Below are 26,543 nucleotides of genomic sequence, written 5' to 3'. Positions count from 1 at the left end.
AAATTTCAAAGTAGAAGTCTTATCATTTTGTAATGTATTTTGAGTGTACTTTTTAAAATCAGGAATATAAAGGTTGCAAGTTCTGGAAGGACTGTACCATTTATTCAAGCTTGGAGCAAGTTTTGGAAAATATTAAACAAAACATTTTACCAAAAGGTTCTGCTTAAATATACTAAGTACTGGTGCAGAGATATTTTGTCAAGGAGGAAAGATGCAAAGAAAAGATTAAAACTAAAGTTTTACATATTTCTTGAACTTTGCCATAAAAAGCAACATTCTAAACAAATGCTTTAAATTATGCAGAGATTTATTTATGCTACAGTGGTATTTATTTTTGTATGTATCTGTGGGCAAGGAAACATGGTTTACTTATTTTCCAGGAACCAATCAAAAAATATTTCACCATCTCTGGGGAGATCTCTTGCAAACTTCTTTCACTGGAGACACAAGGGGTAGGGTTACAACAGTATATGGTTTACCTCATCATGAGCAACAACACAGGAGCTCTTCTAGTATTACATGAGAAAGCAAGATCCTTCAATTTCACAAAACATTGTATGCCACATTTGTAAAGCTATAATGAATGTACAAGTCATACAGCACTTGATCTAAGAAGAATAGGGTGAAAGAATGGTATGGCATAAATGTTGATTTTAACGTAAAAAAGCACAAAAGCATGCACAAACGTAGTCCTCACGAAGTAGAACCCTGTTCAATTCATTTTAGAATATGACGTGATCGACTTAATTTATATATACAAAAATGTTTTACAGATTGTCCTTCATACTCCCATGATTGAATATATTGTCCTATAAAGGAAATGAACTTTCATTCATCATAATCTCCTTTTCTCATAACTCTTGAATCAGTGAGCTGAGGTGAATACAGGTAGATCAGAGTTAGGGGAGATTATTAAAAATGCTTTTACACAAACTTTAAAAGGAACAATATGGACGCTGTGCAGGAATCCTTCACTTTACACTTTTTGTAAACTCAAGTCACTTAGCAGCAGTCTTCCAAATCGTAGTTTATGTTTGAAGTGCCTTACTGCAGAATTATATTACACTGAAAGAGTCACACAAAAACCAGTTGTGTGAAGACTACTCTACTACTTTTATCAAATAAATACTAAAATATTCATAATGCTAGATTTAAATTTGATGAACTAAAAGTAATTCAAATATATAAGATTAGTTCAAACACAATTAGAATAGAAATCTTAACAAGAATAGCTTTGTTTTAGTCAGCAATCATGTAACTTATCAGGTTTTCAATGATTTATCCAGTCTGTTAATTAAACTATACAAACCAGACATTTTACTTAATGGATAGTTATGTCTAACTGAACAGCTGTCTATTTAAAAATATAAATACGATTGGTTTATTCCATATCATTCAGTGGAAAGTGAAACTTACAACTTACACCTTCATTGCTTCTGTAAACTGTGATACAATATAAACCTAAAAAAAAAATTAAGATTTATCAACTATTATACACAGTAATTCCAGCTCTAGAAGTATTAATTCCAACAAAAAAATCTTTCATTTGCACCAGTTCAATCTTATTCCCTAAATCTCACACTCATCATTCTGTTTGCACATACTCATTTCCTCCTATTAATTAAAAGCAACAGCCATCATCACTCTCATCAAATTTCCATTAAACTAAAATTTCTGATTATGCAGAGTAGGGTGGATTCATAATGTTTGACTTACTATGACTTTCTTGGTTACAATAATGTTCATCACAGGGCAAGAAATTATGGTTAACGGTTACTTATCCAGTCCATACGACACTAAATTTGGGTGCAAATTTCCATTGAAAAACTGCAAGATAGGATTCACTTATTTCATTTTACAGAAAAAAATACACATTTTCCTCATAAAATTTCCCACCATGTGAAGCACATTGCCTATTCCAATATAGTTTTAAAAAAGAGGTTACTGAACACAGGAATACATGTACTTTTCTATTCGATTTGGTGCTTCTTTTGTGTACTTCACATGTCCTCTTATGCACAGTTCTTTGATGCAAGTTTATTCTTTCTCCTCCTCCCCTAGAGGCGCCAGGGGAACTTTCCCTTCATTTAAATCAATTCTGCAATCAGCTGTTTTGCTTGCAAACCAGCGGCATACAGTGAACACAAGGTTAAATCAGCCTAGAGCTTCTCAGGAAGTGAATGAGCACTTTGTAGACAAAGATGTATTGTGCAATTGTCTGCACCATTAACATCCGTTGTTGTCTGAGCAGGTTCAGCACAGTAGTAATATCCAGAATCTGTGGGATAAAAAGTTATATACATTACACTGTTAAAATTCATCCTTTATTTCAAATCAGATTATTGCTACAGAATGGATTTTCTAAAAAAACTGAACTGATCTTTACCAATTGATACAGAAAGTGCAAAAGAATATTAACAACCACATTTAGACATAAGCAAACACAAACAAGGAAAGACCATTTACGTATACCGTACCCAGACCACGTATAATCTACCCTTTCCTTTCATTACCTGAGGGAAAATCTTACAGAACTTTTCCCTGATGCTCAAAGTGGAGCATAAGCAATGGTGCTAACGCCTGTTTCAGGCGCGGGCCCAAGACGCCTCTTCTGATGTGCGTACCAACATGGTGGGCGGTGCACTTCCGGCTCAGAATGTGCGCACAGGCACCCCCCCCCCCCCCCCGCCATATTGGACACTTTGGCACCTGTTTTATGCCTGTAAAATGGGCGCAGCATCATCGCATTTCTAGGCTGTGATGTTTTAAACAAGGGCGCTGATAATGTGTAACAAATTAAGTTTATGTAGTCTGTACTTTAAGCTTACTGAAACAATACCAATTATATACGAAAACCAGGTAGTGGTCCTAAGATGCCTGGGATTGGCACTGTGAACACAACATTATGTGACTAACTGATTAAAATGGGGCAGCACCCAACATTCAATGACAGCCCCTTACTCAACCCTCAGAAATCCCAATATATCCCGTTCAGGAAAGAAAGATCATAGTCCCGGGTGCCCAATACACGTGCAAGCAAGCAAAAAAAATCTTATAAAATATCAAAGTTATATGCGAGCCACTGCATATGGAAACAGAGATCAGATATATGAATGTCAGCTATTAGTTTACCTTTGGCAGGTAAACTCAAAAATGTATGCACAGATAAGTGAGTGGAAGCATGAAATTGTTCAAGAAATAATGCACTAACATTAAACTCAAAATGGCACCCAATGAGTAATATAGAATGTTGGAAAACGAAGCAGAGGACCGATGAAGCGAATGACATATCTATCAAAACCTCCCAAACCTTCCCCCTATATAATGGAGTAGAAGAACTGTCCACCCGCAATGCAGTACCAAGGAAAACAGTAAACTGAGTGGAGGTACCCAGCACCTATACACTCCAGATGTTATCCTCCAACCCCACCTCACTGAGCAAAGCACTAGTCAACCTCAACCCCCATTCCTAACTGAGCAGAGATCATGACAAGCCTCTAACCCACCCCATTCAGCAGAGATAGTGATCAGCTAACCACCCCGTCCCCACTAGCCAGAGACTGCAGTCAGCCTCATCCCTATTGGTCAGGCACCACAGCCAGCCTCATGCACTGCCAGAGCAGAGATACCCATTACCCTCAACCCCTTCACCTCACCCCCTTTGGGCAGAGATCCTGACCATACCCAACCTCCAACCCACTGAGCAGACTTTGCATGGTATGTTGTTTCTCAGGTGCCAGGGTTTGAGACATCAGGAGTGGATACAAAAGGTTCTGGAATGGGAGGGTGAGCAGCCAAAGGTCGTGGTGCACATGGGAACCAATGACATAGATAGAAATAGGTTTGAGGTTCTGCAAAGGGGTTTAAAGAAATTAAATTCTAAATTATGCAGCAGAACCTCCAGAGTAGTAATCTCTGGAATACTCCCAACGCCACGCATTGGACCAAACATGGAAAGAAAGATTAGGATTGTCAACACGTGACTGGAAGGATGGTGTAGAAGAGGGTTTCAGATTCATGGGACACTGGGGCTATTTTTGTAGTCAGGGAAGGCTATACAGTTAGGACGGCCTTCGCCTAAACCGGAGAAGAATCTATGTACTTGTGGAATGGGTAAATAGAGCAGTGGAGAAAGATTTAAACTAGTTAAGGGGTTAGGAAGGGAAATCCACATGGTAAGAAAAAGACCAGCAGGAAATATGGGCAAAGTGTGAACAGTTACCCAAATAAAGGTTCCATACAGGAATACGTGAAGCATAAGACATAAAACGAGTGAGTTAAAAGCACAAATTCAGCTTGAAGAGTAAGATGTAGTAGCCATTACAGAAATCTGGCTACAAGCTGAGCATGGTTGGCAGCTAAACTTGTCCAGGCTATAGGATTTTTAGAAAGGACAGGGAAATTGGACAAGGAGGAGGAGCAATATTGACGACACAATTACAGTAGGAAAAAAGGGATTTCAGTAAGGGTGATCAGGTAGTGGGTAGTTAAGGAACAGCAAAAGATGCAAAACACTGGTAGGAGTTGAAGTGGGAGCACATATAAATACGGAGATCAGGGAAGCATGTAGCAAAAACAATGTGGTTATAATGGGAATTTTTTTTATTTTCACCTAGACTGGGAGAAGCAGAACTCAATTCGTAAAAATGAATTTCTAGAATGTTTTTGGAGCAGTTCTAGAACAATATGTTTTAGAACTGACAAGGGAACAGGCCATGTTAGATTTAGTAATGAGTGATGAACCAGAATTAGTTAACAATCTGACGGTAAGGCAACATCTTGCAAATAGTGATCATAATATAATTGAACGTGATATGAGGTTTTAGAGGGGGAAGTCATAAACAAAGATTTTTAAATTTTAGTAAGGCAAAATTAGAAAGGATGAGAAATAAATTGACCGCAGTAAACTGGGCTTAACTGTTAATGGGTACACCTGCAGACAAACAGTACTTGTGTAGTTAAGCAACTATGGTCAACAAATGAGGTAAGAGACAGTAAAAGAAAAGACTTACAACAAATGCAAAGAAAAGTGGAAATTTTCCAGACTGGGAGAGCTATAAAAAGCAACAATGGGATACAAAAAAAAGTAATGAGGTGCAAAATGGGAATATGAGAAAAACTTGCAAGGGATATCAAGGCTATCAGCAACATTTTTTAAGAGAGAGTAATAAAGAGGAATGTGGTCCCATTGAAGACAGATGCAGGCAAGATTATAATGGATAATAAGGAGATGGCAGACTAGTTGAATAAGTACTTTGTATCAGTTTTCATAGTGGAAGAGGGCTGTGCAGTAGACGTGGTCTACATGGACTTTAGCAAAGCCTTTGACAAGGTACCGCATGGTAGGTTGTTATATAAGGTTAAATCTCATGGGATCCAAGGTGAGGTAGCCAATTGGATATAAAATTGGATTGACGACAGAATACAGAGGGTGGTTGTAGAGGGTTGTTTTTCAAACTGGAGGCCTGTGACCAGCAGTGTGCCTCAGGGATCGGTGCTGGGTCCGCTGTTATTTGTTATTTATATTAATGATTTGGATGAGAATTTAGGAGGCATGGTTAGTAAGTTTGCAGATGACACCAAGATTGGTGGCATTGTGGATAGTGAAGAAGGTTATCTAGGATTGCAACGGGATCTTGATAAATTGGGCCAGTGAATGGCAGATGGAGTTTAATTTAGATAAATGTGAGGTGATGCATTTTGTTAGATCGAATCGGGCCAGGACCTACTCCGTTAATGGTAGGGCGTTGGGGAGAGTTATAGAACAAAGAGATCTAGGAGTACAGGTTCATAGCTCCTTGAAAGTGGAGTCACAGGTGGATATGGTGGTGAAGAAGGCATTCAGCATGCTTGGTTTCATTGGTCAGAACATTGAATACAGGAGTTGGGATGTCTTGTTGAAGTTGTACAAGACATTAGTAAGGCCACACTTAGAATACTGTGTACAGTTCTGGTCACCCTATTATAGAAAGGATATTATTAAACTAGAAAGAGTGCAGAAAAGAATTACTAGGATGCTGCCGGGACTTGATGGTTTGACTTATAGGGAGAGGTTGGATAGACTGAGACTTTTTTCCCTGGAGAGTAGGAGGTTTAGGGGTGATCTTATAGAAGTCTATAAAATAATGAGGGGCATAGATAAGGTAGATAGTCAAAATCTTTTCCCCAAAGGTAGGGGAGTCTATAATGAGGGGGCATAGATTTAAGGTGAGAGGGGAGAGATACAAAAGGGTCCAGAGGGGCAATTTTTTCACTCAAATGGTGGTGAGTGTCTGGAATGAGCTGCCAGAGGCAGTAGCAGAGGCGGGTACAATTTTGTCTTTTAAAAAGTATTTGGACAGTTACATGGGTAAGATGGGTATAGAGGGATATGGGCCAAGTGCAGGCAATTGGGACTAGCTTAGTGGTATAAACTGGGCGACATGGATATGTTGGGTCGAAGGGCCTGTTTCCATATTGTAAACTTCTATGATTTTAAGAAGAGCAAAATTCCAGTGGTTATAAAGGGAACCTAAAAATAAGTCAAGGGGAAGAACTTAGTGGATTTAAATAAGTTTAAAAAATGGAAACAAAGAAAATAATGGGACTTAAGATAGACAAATCTCCAGGACATGATGGTTTCCAACCCAGGGTATTAAAAGAAATAGGTAAGGAAATTGCAGATAAATTAGTCACAATTTTCCAAAGCTAGATTTAGGAATTGTGCCTTTGGATTGGAAAATTGTAATTGTCACTCCATTATTTAAGAAGGAAGCGAGAAACCAGGTAACTACAGACCCATCAGTTTAACATCAGTTGTGGGGAAGTTACTGGAATCTTTCATCAGTGGCAGAGACTTAGTCCCTGGAAATGTTCAATAAAAAAGGATAATCCTACCGCATTGTGTTCGAGGCAGCCAATCATAATTTCCGATAAAATTACAACACCAGTCCTTCCAACGCCAGCACTGCAGTGTATAAGTACAGGTGCATCATGGTTTTTACTGTCTGTTGTACTATTAGTATGACGACGAACTGACTCGATTTCATCCAAATAAGCTGTAACGGCAATGAAAAATAAAAGTCATAAGTTAACATGCACTATTTTTGTAAGTGAGACAAAATGCTTTAATTACGAGCCTGTAATTTTTTTTGGAGCTAAAATGGGCAAGTGTAGTCAATTAGAATGAAATAATACTTACATCGGAATCCCTTGATATCCTCTGGGCAGCCATTTTCTGGCCAGTCTGTATACTGTAAATGCCACACTGTCCGTTCTTGTCCATTCAATAGGTGTTTAATTTTTAACCCTGTGGTTGCATAACAGCCCGAGTCAGTTCGAAATCGTGTGGTTATTTTGAATCTTCCATATGTGACAGAGTTATTCCTGGAGCCTAATCGAGGCCAATACCGAAAACTCTTCTCTCTCCCTCCCTCCTGTAACATAATTACAATATGCAGGACTCATTTAACACCGGAGGACATCCAAGTTTGTAATTAGGTTGGATACTTTTAATGATTGCATAGTGAACATAGTTTGGAAGTAACTTTACACAACCATTTAAAAAAATTCTATTCAAAGTACTGATTGGTAGGTAAAAAGATACAAATTTCCTAACAGCTTTTGAGAAATTTAAACAAGGAACTGATCATTTGTGAGGAGAAACATTGGAAAGAGAATACTTCCAGACCACATAAATGTTCCTGTGACACTGAAGTAAAATCTCAACATCAGTGCTAAAATTATCTGTACAATGTAAATAGTTACTTATAATATCGAAACTATATATTTTAAGTTGCTGTGAGCAACTCAAGTGTGCACAAATACATTTCAGGGCCAAAAATCCTGAGCCCTAATGGCGGTCTTGGAGCGCAAGTCGAGTGCAGGATGCTTGACCGTGGTGCAAATTCTGACAGGACCTGACCTCCACTTAGAGTCGAGGATGTCTCGTTCTACTACTGAGAACGAAAGCGGGATCAGCGATAAAAGGAGGGAGAGAGGGGAGAGAGAGCAGAGCATGGAATCAGTGATAAAAGGAGGAGCACGGGCGGGGAGAGAGGTGAAAAAACAACTAAAGCGACATCAGCAAAAGTGAAGGAGCTGATTGGTGAGTGTTTTTTTTAAGTCTAAGTTTATTTTTTGTTAAGTTTAGTTAATAATATAATAAATAGAAGCATGGTAGGGCACTTTGGTCCCATTGAATGCACATCCTGTGCCATGTGGGAACTCCAGGACGCTTCCAGTCTCCTGGATAACCACAGGTGCAGGAAGTGTCATTAGCTGGAGGAGCCCGAGCTCCGGGTTTCGGAGCTTGAGCAACAGCTGGCGTCACTGCAGTGTATCCGCAAGGTTGAGAGCTACATGGATAATACGTTTCTGGAGGTGGTCACCCCACAGCTTAAGAGAGTGCAGGCAGAGAGGGACTGGGTGACCACCAGACAGACAAGGAGGACCAGGCAGGTAGTGCAGGAGTTCAGAGGGCATCTCGTCCTCTAACCAGTTTTCAGTTCTGAATACTAATAAGGGAGAGGGTTCCTCTGAGGAGTGCAGCTAGAGCCAAGTCCACAGTATCATGGGTGGCTCAGCTGTACAGGGGGGGGGGGGGGGGGGGGGGGGGAGAAAGAGGAGGAGAAAGGTCAGGACAGCAATAGTGATAGGGGGTTCAATAGTTAGGGGAGCAGACAGGCATTTCTGCAGCCACAGACGTGATCCCAGGATGGGTATATTGCCTCCCTGGTGCCAGAGTCAAGGATGTCACTAAGCGGCTGCAGAACATTCTTGAGATCTTGAAACATTTGCCTGAGGAAGGAGAAAATCTCCGAAAGCTTGTGAATTTAAAATAAAATTGCTGGACTATAACTTGGGATAGTAATAGTGTAAGAGGCAAAGAAGGGGAGAAAATTTTTTTAAGTGTGTTCAGGAGAACTTTCTTGACCAGTACGTTTCTGGCCAAATTAGGAAGGAGGCATTTCTGGATCTGGTTCTGGGGAATGAGGTGGGCCTAGTGGAGTAAGTGTCAGTGGGGGAACATTTAGGGAACAGCAATCATAGTATCATAAGGTTTAGCTTAGCTACGGAAAAGGACGAGGACCACTCTGAAGTAAAAATAGTCAATTGGAGGAGGGCCAATTTCAATGGGATGAGAATGGATCTGGCCCAGGTAAATTGGATTCAAAGATTGGCAGGCAAAACTGTAATTGAACAATGGGCGGCTTTTAAAGAGGAGATGGTTCTGGTATAGTACAGATACATTCCCACGGGGGTGAATGGTAGGGCAACTAAAACCAGAGCTCCCTGGATGACAAAAGAGGTAGAGAGTAAGATGAAGCAGAAAAAAGGGCCAAATGACAGATGTCAGGTTGATAATACAAGTGAGAACCAAGCTGAGTATAGAAAGTTCAGAGGGGAGGCAAAAAAGAAAATAAGCGGGGCAGAGAGAGAGTATGAGAATATTCTGGTGGCTAACATAAAATGGAATCCAAAAGTCTTCTATAGGCACGTAAACAGTAAACAGGTAGTAAGAGGAGGGGTGGGACCAATTAGGGACCAAAAAGGAGATCTACGCATGGAGGCAGAGGGCATGGCTGAGGTACTAAATGAGTACTTTGCATCTGTCTTTACCAAGGAAGAAAATGCTGCCAAAGTCACATAGAAGAGGTAGTTGAGATATTGGATGGGCTAAGAATTGATAAAGAGGAGGTACTAGAAAGGCTAGCTGTACTTAAAGTAGAAAAATCATCTGGTCCGGACGGGATGCATCCTAGGTTGCTGAGGGAAGTATGGGTAGAAATTGCGGAGGTGCTGGCTGTAATCTTCCAATCATCTTTTGATATGGGGGTGGTGCCAGAGGACTGGAGAATTGTAAATGTTATACCCTTGTTCAAAAAAGGGTGTAAGGATAAACCAAGCAACTACAGGCCAGTCAGTTTAACCTCGGTAGTAGAGAAACTCTCTGTAGTCGGGAAACTTATAGAAACGATAATCCGGACAAAATTAGCAGTCACTTAGACAAGTGTGGATTAATTAAGGAAAGCCAGCATGGATTTGTTAAAGGCAAATCGTGTATAACCAACTTGATAGTTTTTTGATGAGGTAACAGAGATGGTTGATGAGGGCAGTGCGGTTGGTGTGGTGTATATGGACCCCCAAAAGGCGTTTGATAAAGTGCCACATAATGGGCTTGTTAGCAAAGTTGAAGCCCATGGAATAAGTGGGGCAGTGGCAACATGGATACGAAATTGGCTAAGTAATAGGAAACAGAGTGTAGTGGTGAATGGTTGTTTCTCAGACTGGAGGGAGATATACAGTAGTGTTCCCCCAGGGGGTCAGTACTAGGACCACTGCTTTTTTTTTGATACCTATTAATGACTTGGACTTGGATGTACAGGGCACAATTTCAAAATGTGCAGATGACACAAAACTTGGATGGGTAGCAAACAGCGAGGAGGATAGTGATAGACTTCACGAGGACATAGACAGGCTGGTGGAATGGGCGGATACGTGGCAGATGAAATTCAACGCAGAAAAGTGAGAAGTGATACATTTTGGTTGAAAGAACGAGGAGAGGCAATATAAACAAAAGGGTACAATTCTAAAAGGGGTGCAGGAACAGAGAGCTCTGCGGGTATATGTGCACAAATTGTTGAAGGTAGCAGGGCAGGTTGAGTAAGCGGTTAAAAAAGCATACGGGATCCTGGGCTTTATAAATAAAGGCATAGAGTACAAAATCAAGGAGGTTATGATGAACCTTTATAAAACACTGGTTCGGCCACAACTGGAGTAGTGTGTCCAGTTCTGGTCACTGGACGTTAGGAAGGATGTGAAGGCCTTAGAGAGGGTGCTAGGATGATTCCAGGGATGAGGGACTTCAGTTACGTAGATAGACTGGAGAAGCTGGGGTTGTTCTCCTTAGAGCAGAGAAGGTTGAGAGGAGATTTGATAGAGATATTCAAAATCACGAAGGTCTGGACAGAGTAGATAGAGAGAAAACTGTTCCCATTGGCGGAGGGGTCAAGAACCAGAGGACATAGAATTAAGGTGATTGGCAAAAGAACCAAAGGCGACAGTGAGTGGTTGTGATCTGGAATGCATTGCCTGAGGGGGTGGTGCAGGCAGATTCAATCGTGGCTTTCAAAAGGGAATTGGATAAGTATTCGAAGGGAAAAAATTTGCAAGGCTATGGGGATAGGGCGGGGGAGCAGGACTAGATGGATTGCTATTGCAGAGAGTTGCCACGGACTCAATGGGCCAAATGGCCTCCTTCTGTGCTGTAACCATTCTATGATTCTATACTGTATACTTAAACGTATTTTCTATTAGATGAAATTCAAATAGTGTCTAGAAAACGCAGATATTAATTCTAGAACCGCAAGGCATGGACAACTCAAGAAATACCTCTTCGATGGTAACCATGGCAATGATGGCAACTCCTTGCTCCCACACCATTTGCCAAAAATCAAGGCAAGTGGTCTGGAGTGGTCCTTGTGTGGCAATGTAATTCCATTCTTTGCCTCCAACCATCAACTGTAATGAAAAGATGCAATTTATTTGAAAAACATGGGAAAGTTAAGACAAAGTCATTATAAATCTGTAAAGAACTTTTGCAAAGCTTAGATTTGTAAGTACCTGAATTCAATGGAATCTGCAGAAATTCCACATCTGTAGCTTTCCATGAACTCAATGCATTACAAATCAAACACCAAAAAACTGTGGTAGCTACCTTTATATGAGATGCATTTATGTAGCCAGTATTGTTCTCTTTTGTAGGCACGAGCTCCACTCTGGTGTCATCATAGGGAATAACATCTGGGAATCTGTTTCTTTCTGCATTTTCAGGCAGCAGTGCTATGGTACACTCCGCACTTGGACTTTTCTTTGGAACTCTTTCATATTCTGTAAACACCATTTCCTGTTCCAGGCGTTGCTCCAAGATTTTGCACTAAAAACGCAAAATGCATTTACAAGAGTCATTTTAAAATAAAATGGAAAGGCTGAAGCAGTAAACAGATTTTGAAAGTGCATTTCGCCGTTAAGACTTTTTCAGAAAAGCCTTTTTAAAAATGGTTTGCAATAATTTTTCCCCATGTTAATTTTCTTCCTTCCCAAACAGGATAACCAGCATTTACTTATTAACCTCGTATTTCAGTTTTCACCGTGTTACAGAAACCAGCAGTGAGGAGTTGAGTTAATAGAAACATTTAAAATGACACGGCAGCTCAAGCAGGCTGGAATAATGACAATATTATTGGTCCATTCTGGTCTCTGTCTAAGGCACAGCAATTTCATCAAGCCATGTCCTCCATTTAGGTCACCAGCATTTGTTTCTTATATTCATTTAAAAAAAAACAACTGTTAGCTCTCGAGTTAGTCCAAGACAGCACTCTTTTATACTGGCATAAGGTACACCTTTAAACATCAATGTTATAATTTAAATTTTATGTGCGTTTTAATGCAAATAAATATTATTTTCAGTAACTATCACTCATAGAAGTGAAACTTCTATTTTGAATGCCAGAGTGATCTTTAGTGAGGATATTTTTACAGCACATAAATTGGAAACCAGATGCATCCCAAAACTTCCTTTAGGTGTGCTAAACAATTCAACAACCAAAATACTACAAGAAGCTGAGACATGGTTCTCACTGAATTACTAAATGTATTGATTTAAAGAATGCTTTATTTCTTGTAGAATTTTTATACAAAAGATCTTTTCCCTAAAATGCATCTTTCTCTTTAAGCCCTGAAGATTACAGTTTTAACCCAAAAAGCATTTACATAAAAACAACTTGAAACTCAATAATCATAGAATCATAGAAGTTACAACATGGAAACAGGCCCTTCGGCCCAACATGTCCATGTCGCCCAGTTTATACCACTAAGCTAGTCCCAATTTCCTGCACTTGGCCCATATCCCTCTATACCCATCTTACCCATGTAACTGTCCAAATGCTTTTTAAAAGACAAAATTGTACCCGCCTCTACTACTGCCTCTGGCAGCTCGTTCCAGACACTCACCACCCTTTGAGTGAAAAAATTGCCCCTCTGGACCCTTTTGTATCTCTCTCCTCTCGTTATAGACTCCCCTACCTTTGGGAAAAGATTTTGACTATCTACCTTATCTATGCCCCTCATTATTTTATAGACTTCTATAAGATCACCCCTAAACCTCCTACTCTCCAGGGAAAAAAGTCCCAGTCTGTCTAACCTCTCCCTATAAGTCAAACCATCAAGTCCCGGTAGCATCCTAGTAAATCTTTTCTGCACTCTTTCTAGTTTAATAATATCCTTTCTATAATAGGGTGACCAGAACTGTACACAGTACTCCAAGTGTGGCCTCACCAATGCCCTGTACAACTTCAACAAGACATCCCAACTCCTGCATTCAATGTTCTGACCAATGAAACCAAGCATGCCGAATGCCTTCTTCACCACCCTATCCACCTGTGACTCCACTTTCAAGGAGCTATGAACCTGTACTCCTAGATCTCTTTGTTCTATAACTCTCCCCAACGCCCTACCATTAACGGAGTAGGTCCTGGCCCGATTCAATCTAACAAAATGCATCACCTCACATTTATCTAAATTAAACTCCATCTGCCATTCATCGGCCCACTGGCCCAATTTATCAAGATCCCGTTGCAATCCTAGATAACCTTCTTCACTGTCCACAATAATGAAGTACACTATGAAATTAACCAAAGGAAGCTCCCCAATGGCTCGCTGACTGGTGTGGTAACAGAGGTATTTGACACCAGAAATGTCTTGGGTTCTAACAGCCAGTTAGTTAATCTCTGCTGGAATGGCAGTTGGGAGCACAACAGTTGGCTTCAGTATGCCTGGATGAGAAAGAGGAAAAGAAATTAAGCAATAATCCCTACTGGAGGTGTACGTGCACAGATGGCAAGTAAGAAAGGGATTAGGCTCAGCCATGGTCACCACACCCTGTCAACACTCCATATATAGGTTCCGACAAAGAATAGACACCCGGATGAGGTTCTGAACGCTGATGGCACCCGGGTGCAGTATTGGAAGCTGCTGGCGCCCATTGATTTATATCCCAATGCAAGTAATTTCCTTCATAGGGGAAGGGAGATAATGGCCAAATATCCTCACTCAAAGTGAAAAATTATCAAGCCCCAATAGATGAAAGAATGATAATCTCAATAAATAAAAATTCTTTCCATTAAAAACACAAACATTAGGGAAAGATAATTTTTAAAAAACTTTACCATTGCCATAGAAATGTTATTTTCTTTATAGATATTTCAGATATACTTTCATTATAAAAATACTGATATATCAAGTATTTAAAACCGCTTTCTCTTGTGCATTTCAGTATTTTTTCCTTCCAATTTTCTCTCTTCCTCCTCCTCTTCTAAAGTGGATCATTCTGGGTTACCATATCATGGGAGCTGGTGAGCCTCCAGTGCCTCGTTTAGGTAGCAATACTATTGTGTTACCCTAGATATGACTAAACTATAGCCATCATCACACACATGCAAGTCCAATTCGGTTTCATCCAACTGTCCATCCACAGATGCATAGTTCCAACAGGGATTACTGGATTGTGAATACCTAGGAACTCTGGGCAATTTTCCTGCAGAACTACCAATACCAATTGTAGAGCCCCTACCATTTCCCACAGATCAAACCTCAGTAGTACACTACATGGTGCATTTATCCAGCACTGGGAGAAATACTTTACTAATATTTTTGTAATTCACACGTATAGCTATTGGTGGTAGCCAGAGTTTCAACAAATATTGTCTAACAGATGAATGTTCAGCTAGTCTAATATTCTGAACATATAAATAATGTGAAAGAAATCATACCATACCCTTTCATCATGTGATGTCTTGATAGGCTCATCTTTAACAACAACATCAGGTAAAGGCTTTTGAAATGGTGTTAATCCATTTAATTCTGCCATCTTCAATGGCCCAATTTTCCTAATATCAGAAACCCGATTTCCTTTTCTTGTATCCTTAAAACAATTGTAATAATAATTTAAATAATCCAAAAGCAAGCAGCTAATAGGCATAACAATCAAGAATGTTTTTACTCTATCAGTACACAGAACCTGCATGACAAGATTCCACGTAGCTTGTCAACCAAGAGGGCATGTATGATGAACTGTTAACTGAACATAACAGTAAATAACTAAAAACTCTCAAATAGTTACTCCACAAGCCACATGCAACAGGATAGAACAATTTAAATGGCCAAACCAGATTTTTAAATGGTCGCACTGAAGTACTTAAGTCATATTTTCCCAAAATCAACCTTGTACATAACCAGAAACCATGGACTCTATTTTAGTATACCATTCAGGTTATTCTTTTTCCATTCCCCACTTCTCCCCAAGATAGATACCACAATGTCATCATGGTCAACCTGATAATTAGTCAAGATATAGTGATGGGAGTCACTCACTGGTATAAACAGATGCAAATTATCAAGCCACAACTGATGAAAGAATGATCATTTACATTTATAGAGAGACTTTCCTTTAAAAACACATTAAAAATAAATACCATTTAACATTATACAACCAGGCAATGTTATCAGTCCATCAATCTGCCTCCTTCTCTAAACTCTACTACCAATGTTCACAGCCACCATCTCAGCCTTGCCATCTCCTGCGGCCTCTCTACTCCCTTCGTCTCGTTCGTAAACAAGGCCACTCCTTATATCCCCCGATTCCCTTCCAACCCCATTTCCTTCTTTATCTGTCACCAACCTTCACTTTTGTCTTGTCTCCTTTCACGCTCACTGCCACACAAACATACAGACAATCACACAAACATCACACACTGTACTTTATAGACAAACACGCTCTGTTTAATGACATCTCTTTCTGCCAGTCTTCTAATATTTGTTCTTTTTTCTGTTTTTGTAGGCCTGGAAGAACAGCATACCAGTAGCCCGGAACAAGATGGCATCACAGACCATTAAGTACCCCTCATATCAACATTTGGAAGCATCAGTGCAGTTATACACTTTCCAAAAGATGCAGTTGGTAACTTTGAGAAGGTAGCATTGGGTGAGTCACATTGCATGAGTGAGGAGCAGCAAGCAGTGGCGGAACAGGAGTTGGCCAAATGGCCATGTGGCTGCCATCAACGACAATGTGTACTTTCTGAAATGCAGCTGTTTGGCAAACTTAGCAGCCACATCAACCTCCTTGTGTTCTTTGGTGGGAAAGGATTCGAAAGTGCTGGCTATGCTGACTGATTAATCAGTCACCTGCTTGATACATATGTGGCCAGCCCATCAGCTGATATAGCAAAGCTGGCCTGGAATAAGATTGAGGCAGAAAATGCGAGAAGGTGGTGAGCTGGGGCAGTACCACATCTATGCTTCAGGTGTCCTTGCAGCAAATGGCAAAGCTCTGCAACTTAGTTCTGGCTCATCTGGAGTCTGCATTAACATGTACATATGCCAAGGCTTGCAAATATGGCTGGTGGTATAAAGACAGGTGCAGTCAGTACTACTCGGGTGTTTGCTGGTCTCCCGAGGATGCCTCCTTTCATCTTGAACTACCTCAATCGTAGTTGCCACTCGCCACAAGACTCTGCAATTTGCATCTTGTGCCTATTCAAAGCCTTGTGGCTCCTTGATCTCATGTTAAAGCTGGTATTGTAAGAATCCTTTATCATGTGTACAAAATTATGAAGGGCCTAGATAGAGTAGACAGGAAGTACCTGTTTCCCCTAGCGGAGAGTTCAACAACTAGAGGACATAGATTTAAGCTGATTGGCAGAAGGATTAGAGGGGACACGAGGAAAAACTTTTTTACCCAGAGGGTGGTGGGTGTATGGAATTCGCTGCCCAAATTGGTGGTAGAGGCAGGGACCCTCAACTCTTTTTAAAAAGTACCTGGGCCTGCACCTAAAGTGCTGTAAGCTAAGGGCTGTGGACCGGGTGCTGGAAGGTGGGATTAGAATGGGCACCTGGTTGTTCTTCGAGCCGGTGCAGACACGATGGGCCGAATGGCCCCCTTCTGTGCTGTATCTTTTCTATGGTTCTATGTGCATTCTTATCTGACCTGTTCTGCTAAGTCCTGTAAATACTTCACTTGCAGTCTCACTTCGTGACTCAGCATACAAGAATGGACTATCCTTTTCAGGGCATCAAAACTAATGAGTAAATAAAAATTGTATCCCCAAAAATGGATTCCAGATAAAAAATAAAATCTCAGAAATAGAAAAAAAAAATCTATAATAAAATTGTTAAAAGGGTACTGTAATCATTGTAACCAAAGAAACATACAAAGACTGATCCAGTATAAGAACTCCACTATACATGGAGTTTCACTTGTACCTACTGAAAATGTGTTTTGATGCAACAATGGTGCAAAAACTGGAAAATTACACTATGTATTCTTAAAATATTTTTAGCATGTATTCTGGGGCCTTCATTAGGCTATGGCACAAAATGAGTCTGGTATATAACTGGCAGAAAATAACAACTGGCTGATAGAATGAGGTGCTAAACATGTCAAACATCTGCTCGCCCAATTCTCCTATCTCTTTTTCTTTGCTGCACAAACAGCACAGCTGATGTGAAGGGTAATAACTGTATAACTGATAGAAGTGCTGTAGAAATCATATTATAAGACAAATATAGATAAACAGCTTCAATGCATCAAGTGACAGAAGACATTTTAAACTTAATTTATGCACTCAGTATATTAGAAATTACACCTTAGAAGATTCAAATATACAACCGCCTATTCAATGCTATAGAACTGTATGTTTGCTACAAGAATATTTTCACATTTTCCTCTGACCCGTGAAAATATTCTTACCACAAATATTGTTAACCTGTATTCAATGAAATTTATGTGTGTGGGGTGGGGTCTGGGGGGGTGGTGGTGATTTGCAGGGCATATAATACAATTTCTTTCCTACCAATAAGTGATCCCCTACCAAGTTTTTTCTTGTTTAAATATAAACCGTTCTACAATATTGAGAATTTTTTTTTAAACTGATGTATTTGCAGCCAACATAAGGAACCAGCACTAAACAACTCACCCCAAGTGGCGGGAGAGCTTCCATTGCATTTAATCTTCCGGAAAGCACTTCTGACATAGGTCTCTTCTTGGATGACTCTCTTCTTACCTGGCTTTTTCCAATTGTATGGAGGTCAGACTCAGACACAGATGGAAGAAATTGCATTGCTTCCTTTGCCTCCCTTTCTTGTACTTGCTTTTCTAAATTGTGCTGGCTGGCTAATGCAGGGGCAGAGCTATATAGATAATCTGGCAATGGTTCATTGGGGAACTGGTTTAACACAGCTGGCAATTGGGCTGTGGAATCAACAGAAGGCATCTGTAATCTCTGCTCAATGTACCCTGCATCATACTCCTCATCCTCTTCACTACTGTGAATCAGCATAGTTGCATCTGAGAGAGATCGCCCGTGGTTATAACTTTTGTCTTCATGAACTTCAGTGTCTCCTGGTTTTGTTCGTTCAAAGTAAACATTTGGTTGTGAACCTGCAGCAGTTACCTTTGCACCTGGCGTAGACATGGTCCTTTCTTTTATTCTCCAACTCTCAAAATTGTGCATAAGTCCTGCAATCTCAATACTGTTACGTTTATGGATGTTGCCATGTAGTCTGGCAGAGGTTAGGGGTTCACTGACTTCTTGCAGTGAATGTGCAACAGGCAAACTGTCCTCCTGGAATGTCTGCACAGAGTGATGCACACGCCTAGTTATCAAATCTGGATTGCTACTGCTAACATACAGATGTCTCGAAAGGTCAGGTGTACTGTTTGCAGGTCTTGGATAAGGGTATGGTGGTGGAGGCCTGTATACTTGAGTTCTCAGCATATTTGCTGCATTGTAATCCTGAGCATGTAATTGAGCATTAGTCAATTCTGGCACACTAACAGCCCCAACTACAGGACGTCGCTCAACTGAATTTACATACGGTGACTGGCTATGGAAACTGTAGTTCAAATGAAAAGGGTACTGATTCACATTTTGGGAATTGAACTGAGCATGTTCTCTGATTTCTGGCTGGCTGTACACTAGTGGGTCTGGTCTACTGTACGCATAGGAATTGCCTATGTTGAGATTTCGCATAGAATGGCTTTGCCTTTCATTCTGAATCATTCCACGATTAAGCTGCCTCATAACAGTCTCGTAATCTGGGGTTGGCCTATAGGAAGGTGGAATAATAGTACTATGTCTGTTCGTTGGGATGTAATCTCCTCTCACTATATCACTTCCAGTGATACTAGGATTTGAAGACATAGGAGATGCTTGCATAAAGTGCTGTGGATTATTTAAAGAGCTGGTGCTATGTGCACTATAGATACTGCCATTTCGGATTCGACCATTGTATTCATATGGAGCTCTGTCCAAACTGGTTTGAGAGCGATAGAAACAGCTATTTTGATTGTTCATGTAGAGATTGTCTGAAATAAAGTAAAAGTGAAAATTATACATGAGCAGCTGAACCACACAGATTCAATGTATGATCTCCAATCTACGCACAAGTTAGCTCAGCAGTGAAATGGGCTGAATCAATGCAACGATCAAGACCATGTAGACTTCAGCATCCCAAAGGCTATGTTTTACACCAGATTTTTATTTATGTAATAGCTGTCAGATTACTTCAAACTGTTAAATAAACAGTATTTCAATAGAAGAGCAAATTCAGTAGGTTAAGTTTATTTTCATGGTCTCCTGGAGTTTAGATCAAATAATTTTTAGTGGACAAAATTAAGCCAATATAAAATTGAAACAGCTAATTCATAGAGGTTAACAATTTTAAAAATCCATTTCCTGTTGTTATTTATAAATAGTTACCCAAAGTTCAAAGTCACATCCAAAAGCAAAAAACCTGCAACACTTTTTAGAACCACTAATGAATCAAACGAGTGGTTAAAAAGTCAGTGGATAAAGGCACTTCCTCGTCAAGAATAGATGTTAATTCCTACTAATACTGAGTTAGCTGATCTCAGTTGGGGCGGCAGTTGGAGTGTTACAAGTGGCCTCAGTGTTCCTTGGATATGAAGGAAAAAATTGACTAGGATTCTTGCTCTCAACTGCTAGTCAGTGACCCCTGTTAGAAATACATGCATGTGAGTGTCAGGTGAAGATGACACAATCGGGTTCACGGTGATTCAGTAGCCCGATCAAACTCATTGCTTAGGTTCAAAGATGAAGGATGGCAAAAATTCATGCCTATTAAACTGCATCTGCTTTTTAATTTGCAAAACTAAGTTTATATATGTACAGCCATTAATTCCACAATCAATGAATGGGAAATAAGCCTGAGCACCAATACTCGACTTGTCATCTAACATAAATGATATACTACAAATTAACTTAGCAGAGTGCTACATACATATATACTTCTAAAAATGTTTTTTTTTTATTATATACTTTTTGAAATAGAGTTCCGCAACTACAATTTCTAATAAATGTCAAATATATTTTGCATTTCCTTGGGCGCTTAAATTTGAATCATAGAAAAAAATTACATTTGTAAAGAGGTGGAGATGATATCACATTTATGGCTTTAAACAATCCTGCCTATAATTTCCTTAAGTACTCTACCTTGGGAAGATTTATAGGGCTCTGTGTAGTGTCCATTGTAATGTATCTGGGGTAGAGGCATCATGTACTGATGAGGTTTTGGCTAAAATAAAACAAAAGTGATAAAGAGCATATCAATCCATATCAAATTAACTGCTAACAATGATTTTATGTAAAAACCACTACACATTCCAAAACTTGTATAGGAAAAGTCAGCACTTTTGGGAATGTGCTCAACAAGATGTAGGTAAGAGCAGGAAATTAAGCAAACAAAGAGGTACACAAGAGTCAGTATCTAGACAAATCTTGCATAATTAGTCCTGTACATATAAATAAATGCTTAAGCTTGAATGTTTTTATAACAATTTCAAAACCAACAACAAATTGCATTTACATTGCATCTTTAATAGAGAAATAGCTCCCAAGGTACTTCACGGAAGCTAATCACACAAGAAGCAACACTGAGCCAAAGAAGGAGATATTAGAAGGGATGATGAAAAGCTTGGTCAAGAGGTGGGTTTTAAGGAGGGTCTTAAAGAGAGGGAGATGGAAAGGCAGAATGGTTTAGGGAGGGAACTCCAGAGCTTAGGGTCTAGACGGCTGATGATACAACTACCAATGATGGGGTGAAGGAAGTGAAGGCAAATCTTTTTAAAAAACGTACCATAACAAAAATAATAATTTCCACCATTAGTTTTATATAGCTGGGGTTTAGAATGGACGTTGCTCTCTTAACTAGATATAAAATGGAAGGTAGGAGATAGCCAGAGAAAGGCAAAATTCCTTTTGATCAGGAATCAGTTAAGTTAAAAAGGTGCTATACTGGAGGAACAGGACTTTCAAGTTGTTAAGAGTATATATATTTTCTAGCTGTGGTCATATGTTAGAACAGCCTGGAGGAAAATGCAAAGCAAGCAGCTCTTGCAGGCCATTACAAAGAAGCTGCAATGGATAAGTAGCCCAGTTCTGGCTGCTAACTTTTAGTTCTGGTGAGGAAAATTTTACTGTCTTCCAATTAAGGATGAAATTACCATTATTTAGATAAAGAGAAAATAGTTAGAAGTAGCCAGCATGGATTTTAAAAAGGGACAATCCTGCTTAACAAACCTCAATACTTTGAAGAGGTAACAGACATGGTAGGTGGGGGAATTGCAGTAGTTGTAGTGTACATGGAAATCATGAAAGCCTTTGACAAGGTACCACATGAGATTACTAGAGCAGATTAAGGGGTATGGAATTAGCAAGAGGATAGCAAACTGGATTAAAGAGTTCGTGGGCGACGTCTGTTCACTGTATATATCAATGATTTGGATAACGACCTAGAAGGAGTGCCAATCATAGAATGGTTACAGCACGGAAGGAGGCCATTCAGCCCGTCGAGTCCGTGCCGGCTCTCTGCAAGAGCAATCCAGCTAATCCCACTCCCCAACCCTTTCCCTGTAGCCCTGCAATTTTTTTTCCTTCAAGTACTTATCCAATTCCCTTTTGAGTGGCGTTTAAATTTCCCAGATGATGCCAAAATAAGAGGTACAGTTAATTCCTTAGAAGACCATAGAAAGCTGCAAAGGGATATTGATAAATTGGGCAAATGGGCTAAGAAGTGGCAGATGGAATTCAATGTCAGTAAATGTGAGGTGATGCATTTTGGTACATAAAACAACAGCAGTAATTACAATCTAAATGGAAGTAGGCTCAGAGCTGTGGAAGGGCAGAGGGATTGGGGGTACAGGTTTAGAAGACATTAAAAGGCAGCAGCTCAGGTTACCAAGTCTTTTAAAAAAATCTAATGGAATTCTAGGCTTTATCTCAAGAGTATTACAATACAAAAGCCAAGGCGAGCCTGTATAAAACCTCAGAATAGAATAGAATAGAATCGTAGAATGATTATGGCACAGAAGGAGGCCATTCGGCCCACTGAGCCTGTGCCAGCACTCTGCAAGAGCAATCCAGTTAGTCCCACTTCCCTGGCTCTTTCCCCGTGGTCCTGCAAATTTTTCTCCTTCAGGTACCTATCTAATTCCTTTTTGAAGGCCTCAATTGACCCTGCTTCCACCATCTTTTCAGGCAGTGCATTTCAGATTTGAACCACTCGCTGCGTAAAAAGGTTTTTCCTCATCTCGCCTTTGGTCCTTTTGTCAATCACCTTAAACCTGTCCCCTCTGGTTCGTGACCCTTCTGGCAGTGGGAACAGTTTAAAAAAAAAAATTACTTTGTCTAGATCCTTCATGATTTTGAACACCTATCAAATCGCCTCTCAACCCTCTTCTCTAAGGAGAACAATCCCAGCTTTTCCTGTCTATCCACGTAACCAAGGTCTCTCATCCTTGGAACCATTCTAGTAAATCTTTTCTGCACCCTCTCTAAGACCTTCACATCCTTCCTAAAGTGCGGTGCCCAGAATTGGACACAATACTCCAATTGTGGCCAAACCAGTATTTTATAAAGGTTCAACATAACATCCTCACTTTTGTACTCTATTTATTAAACCCAGGATCCCGTATGCTGTCTTAACTGTTTTCTCAACCTGTCCTGCCACCTTCAATGGCCTGTGTACATGTACCCCAGGTCTCTCTGTTCCTGCACCCCCTATAGAGTTGTACCCTTTAGCTTATACTGCCTCTCCTCGTTCTTCCCACAAGAATGTATCACCTCACACTTCTCAGCATTAAATTTAATTTGCCACATGTCCGCCCATTCCACCAGCCTGGCTATGTCCTCTTGAAGTCCATCACTAGCCTCCTCACTTTTTGCTACACTTCCAAGTTTTGTGTCATCTGCAAATTTGGAAATTGTGCCCTGTACACCCAAGTCCAAGTCATTAATATGTATCAAGAAAAGCAGTGGTCCCAGTACCGACCCCTGGGGAACACCACTGCATACCTTCCTCCAGTCTGAAAAACAGCCGTTCACCACTACCCTCTATTTCCTATTACTTAGGCAATTTTGTATCTATGTTGCTACTGCCCCTTTTATTCCGTGGGCTTCAATTTTATTGACAAGCCTATTACGTGGCACTAATAAGACTGCAGTTAGAATACTGTATGCAGTATTGGGCTCCATAATATAGAAAGGATATTAAGACTTGAGAGGTTACAACACAGATTCACTAAGATGCTGCCTGGTATGAGAATTATATAATGAAAAAGACTAGAAAAATTGGGTCTTTGTTAGAACAACACAGATTACAGGGCAATATGATGTGTTTAAAATTATGAAATGTGCAACAGGGTAAATAGAAGTGCACGACTTCCAGAAGTTGAAGGACCATAGATACAAGATCAAATGCAAGAGATTTACATCGAATTACATGGAAGCACAGAAACAGGACATTCGGCTCAACTGGTCTATGCCGGTGTTTATGCTCCACACACGCCTCCCCCCCACCTCTTCATCTAATCCTATCAGCATATCCTTCTATTCCTTTCTCCTTCATGTACTTATCTAGCTTCGCCTTAAATGCATCTATGCTATTCGCCTCAACTACTCCTTGTAGTAGTAAGTTCTACGTTGTTACCACTCTTTGGGTAAACAAGTTTAGAACCAAGAACAAGAGAAACTACTTTACAGAGAGTTATGAGGCTGTGGAATTCACTTCCAGGGTTAGTGATTAACACAGAAACTATGGCAACATTCAGTATTAGATTGGGTAGATAGATGAAGGAAAAGGAGTTGAAGGGATATGGGAACAATATGTGATTCGGACTATTTGCTTGCGTGGAGGGTAAACACAGACTGATTGAGCCAAATGGCCTGTTTCTGTATTGTAATTTCTATGAATGTCTATGTAGGACACAACAGGCTCTATAAGTACTGGAAACTCTCATTTTCTAGAATGATCAATTCAAGATTACAAAAAGAGATGGTTCATCGGATTTGACCAAAGGTGTAGGTTTTAGAGATATTGACATAAAATGGCTAACCTACATTGACATAAAATGGCTGATATAATATGCATTATGGAAAGTGAAGTTAGCCTGAGTTAGAAACCCAGACAGGTACTTTACTGCAGACAGGTCACCAAGGCAACATTGATAAGACATTTCTCATAACTGGCTAGTTGGAAACTTTAATCAGATAAAGATGAAGAACAAGGTTTTGTCTGCCATTAACCACAACATAAGGTCAAGCAAGAGTGAGTAATAGATTAGATTATAATGCGTGATGTTTATACCTATAGATTGTGAAACTATTATAACATAATTAACAGTAAGCAAGTTAGTTTAAGGGTAATCAGAAAATTATTGAAGGAAAGCAACTGAATGCTGCAGAGTACCAAGAAATGTTCTTGTAAATCATTGATTAGAAACGCTCCAGTTGCCTCTTGCTAGTTTCCCGCCAAAACCTAGCAATGGCTGCGAAGGGGAGGGGGAGAATGTCTAGTCATGATGCTCCAGCCATTATGAGGTGCGGGGCAAGCTTGATAGAGCAGCTTGTCTTTACCAGCCTGTCAATTTCGTATGTTCGTAGAAGACAAAGAGTCAGGTGACATAGATAGATCATTACAGGGTATAAAGAGTGAGAGCAGTCTGAAGTAAGGGGGCAGATTGAACTGAAGACATCAAGGTTCCATCCAGCGAGCTGACCTGACACAAGTTACTGTGGACACATGGGACTTGTATGTTTACCACGATTGTGTATCAAAATTAGAAAACAGTAAAGGACAGATAATCTGCTAATCGTATAATTTTTAATGAAGTATTAACATTGCTGACACTAGATTCTAGAACCTATTAATTAGTAAGACAAGGCATTAGCTACAATCTTACACTAATAAGACAAGGCGTTAGCTAGAATCCTAAAAAAAGTCACTTTTTTTTGAAAAGCATACATAAACTCATCATTCACCGATTCCAGTTCTCAAATATTGTGCTGTTCAGTATTTTACTTACATTCCTTTACTTCTGTGTATCAATTATCTGTAAATAAATCTGGAACAATAGCTCATATAAAATGGGCTAACAACATGATATTTTCCATCATTTGAATTGATAGGAGAACTAATAGGACATCCCATGTACTTTCTACTAAGCAATTTGCCATCAAAGTTAATTTTTTGACCAAAGCTTCAGTAAGTCAAATACAATAGAGAAGTACAACACAGATTTGAGGATCCCTGGTCTGCTTAAGAATCAATCAAGTTGTGTACATGAAAAGGTGTTGGGAGAAAAAGCCCAAATTGGAACACACACATCAAAACTAAAGTTTAGCTTACTTACAAGTATTCAAAACCAATAACAAAAAATTTTAGTAAAGAATTGCAGTAGAGTATTGGTTTTATTGTACACTACTAAGGTTGTGAATTTCAATTTCTGCAGAAGTCAACACTATTGGAAAGGCTCATTTCTCTGAAAATTACTGCCTTCCTAAAAGCTCATGTATTCTCTTCCCTTTCTCTCCCAGATCATGGACATCCTATTGCTAAGATAGCATCTTGACGCATGCAAAATGACCTTGTGGAGTCTTCCCGTTCATTAAGAAATACCTGACCTCCCCATGCAGTGCTGCCAAGATTGGAACTCAGTGATGTCAAACATTAATGGTCCCAAGCATATTCCCACCACGATGCCCTATCTTTGGGGTTCAAATCCAGCCCAGACTGATGGAATAAGCTCTTCCGTTTGTCAGCTTTGCAGTGGATGAGAGTAAATAACAAAAAAGTACTTGTACATTGGCACCACACTGCTAATTTCACTTATGGCGCTCGATTTTCAAACGGCGGCAGGATGGCAGCAGTGGAATCAATGGGCGCGTGGCAAACCCGGATACTAAAATCTTACTATTCCCCATGCGATCGCAAATTAATTGGTGGCCCTTAACGTGGCTTCCAGGCTTGCCATCTGAAAGCTGCGCAGTGGGTGGACTGCGCACCTGCACGACAGGCAGTCAGCTGGAGCGTCTCTAGTTAAAGGGCCATTGCTCCAATGGCTTTTGCTGGAGCAAAGACCAACAACATAGAATATGGAGCAGCACAGGGGCCAGGCTACTCCAAGATTCAGCGATGCTTCACTTCAG

General features: G+C 40.0%; 1 protein-coding gene across 2 annotated transcripts in view; it reads right to left on the bottom strand.

The window, feature by feature from the left end:
• Positions 1-306: 306 nt before the first annotated feature.
• Positions 307-26,543, bottom strand: part of ptpn21 (protein tyrosine phosphatase non-receptor type 21) — a 71,101-nt gene continuing 44,864 nt past the window's right edge. For both annotated transcript variants that reach the window (XM_067991869.1, XM_067991870.1), the window contains 8 exons: positions 20,553-20,634; positions 18,015-19,405; positions 14,816-14,962; positions 11,699-11,917; positions 11,374-11,502; positions 7,181-7,415; positions 6,877-7,037; positions 307-2,278 (listed from right to left, as the gene is read on the bottom strand). In XM_067991869.1, coding sequence (XP_067847970.1) covers positions 2,150-2,278; positions 6,877-7,037; positions 7,181-7,415; positions 11,374-11,502; positions 11,699-11,917; positions 14,816-14,962; positions 18,015-19,405; positions 20,553-20,634 — 2,493 coding nt within the window. In that variant the 3' untranslated portion in view covers positions 307-2,149. The remainder of the gene's footprint in view (positions 2,279-6,876; positions 7,038-7,180; positions 7,416-11,373; positions 11,503-11,698; positions 11,918-14,815; positions 14,963-18,014; positions 19,406-20,552; positions 20,635-26,543) is intronic.

The sequence above is a fragment of the Heptranchias perlo genome, chromosome 10, assembly GCF_035084215.1.
Source record: "Heptranchias perlo isolate sHepPer1 chromosome 10, sHepPer1.hap1, whole genome shotgun sequence".
NCBI classification, from domain to species: Eukaryota; Metazoa; Chordata; class Chondrichthyes; order Hexanchiformes; family Hexanchidae; genus Heptranchias; species Heptranchias perlo.
Note: the sequence above shows the minus strand (reverse complement) of the source record. Positions and strands in the feature narration are given on the sequence as shown.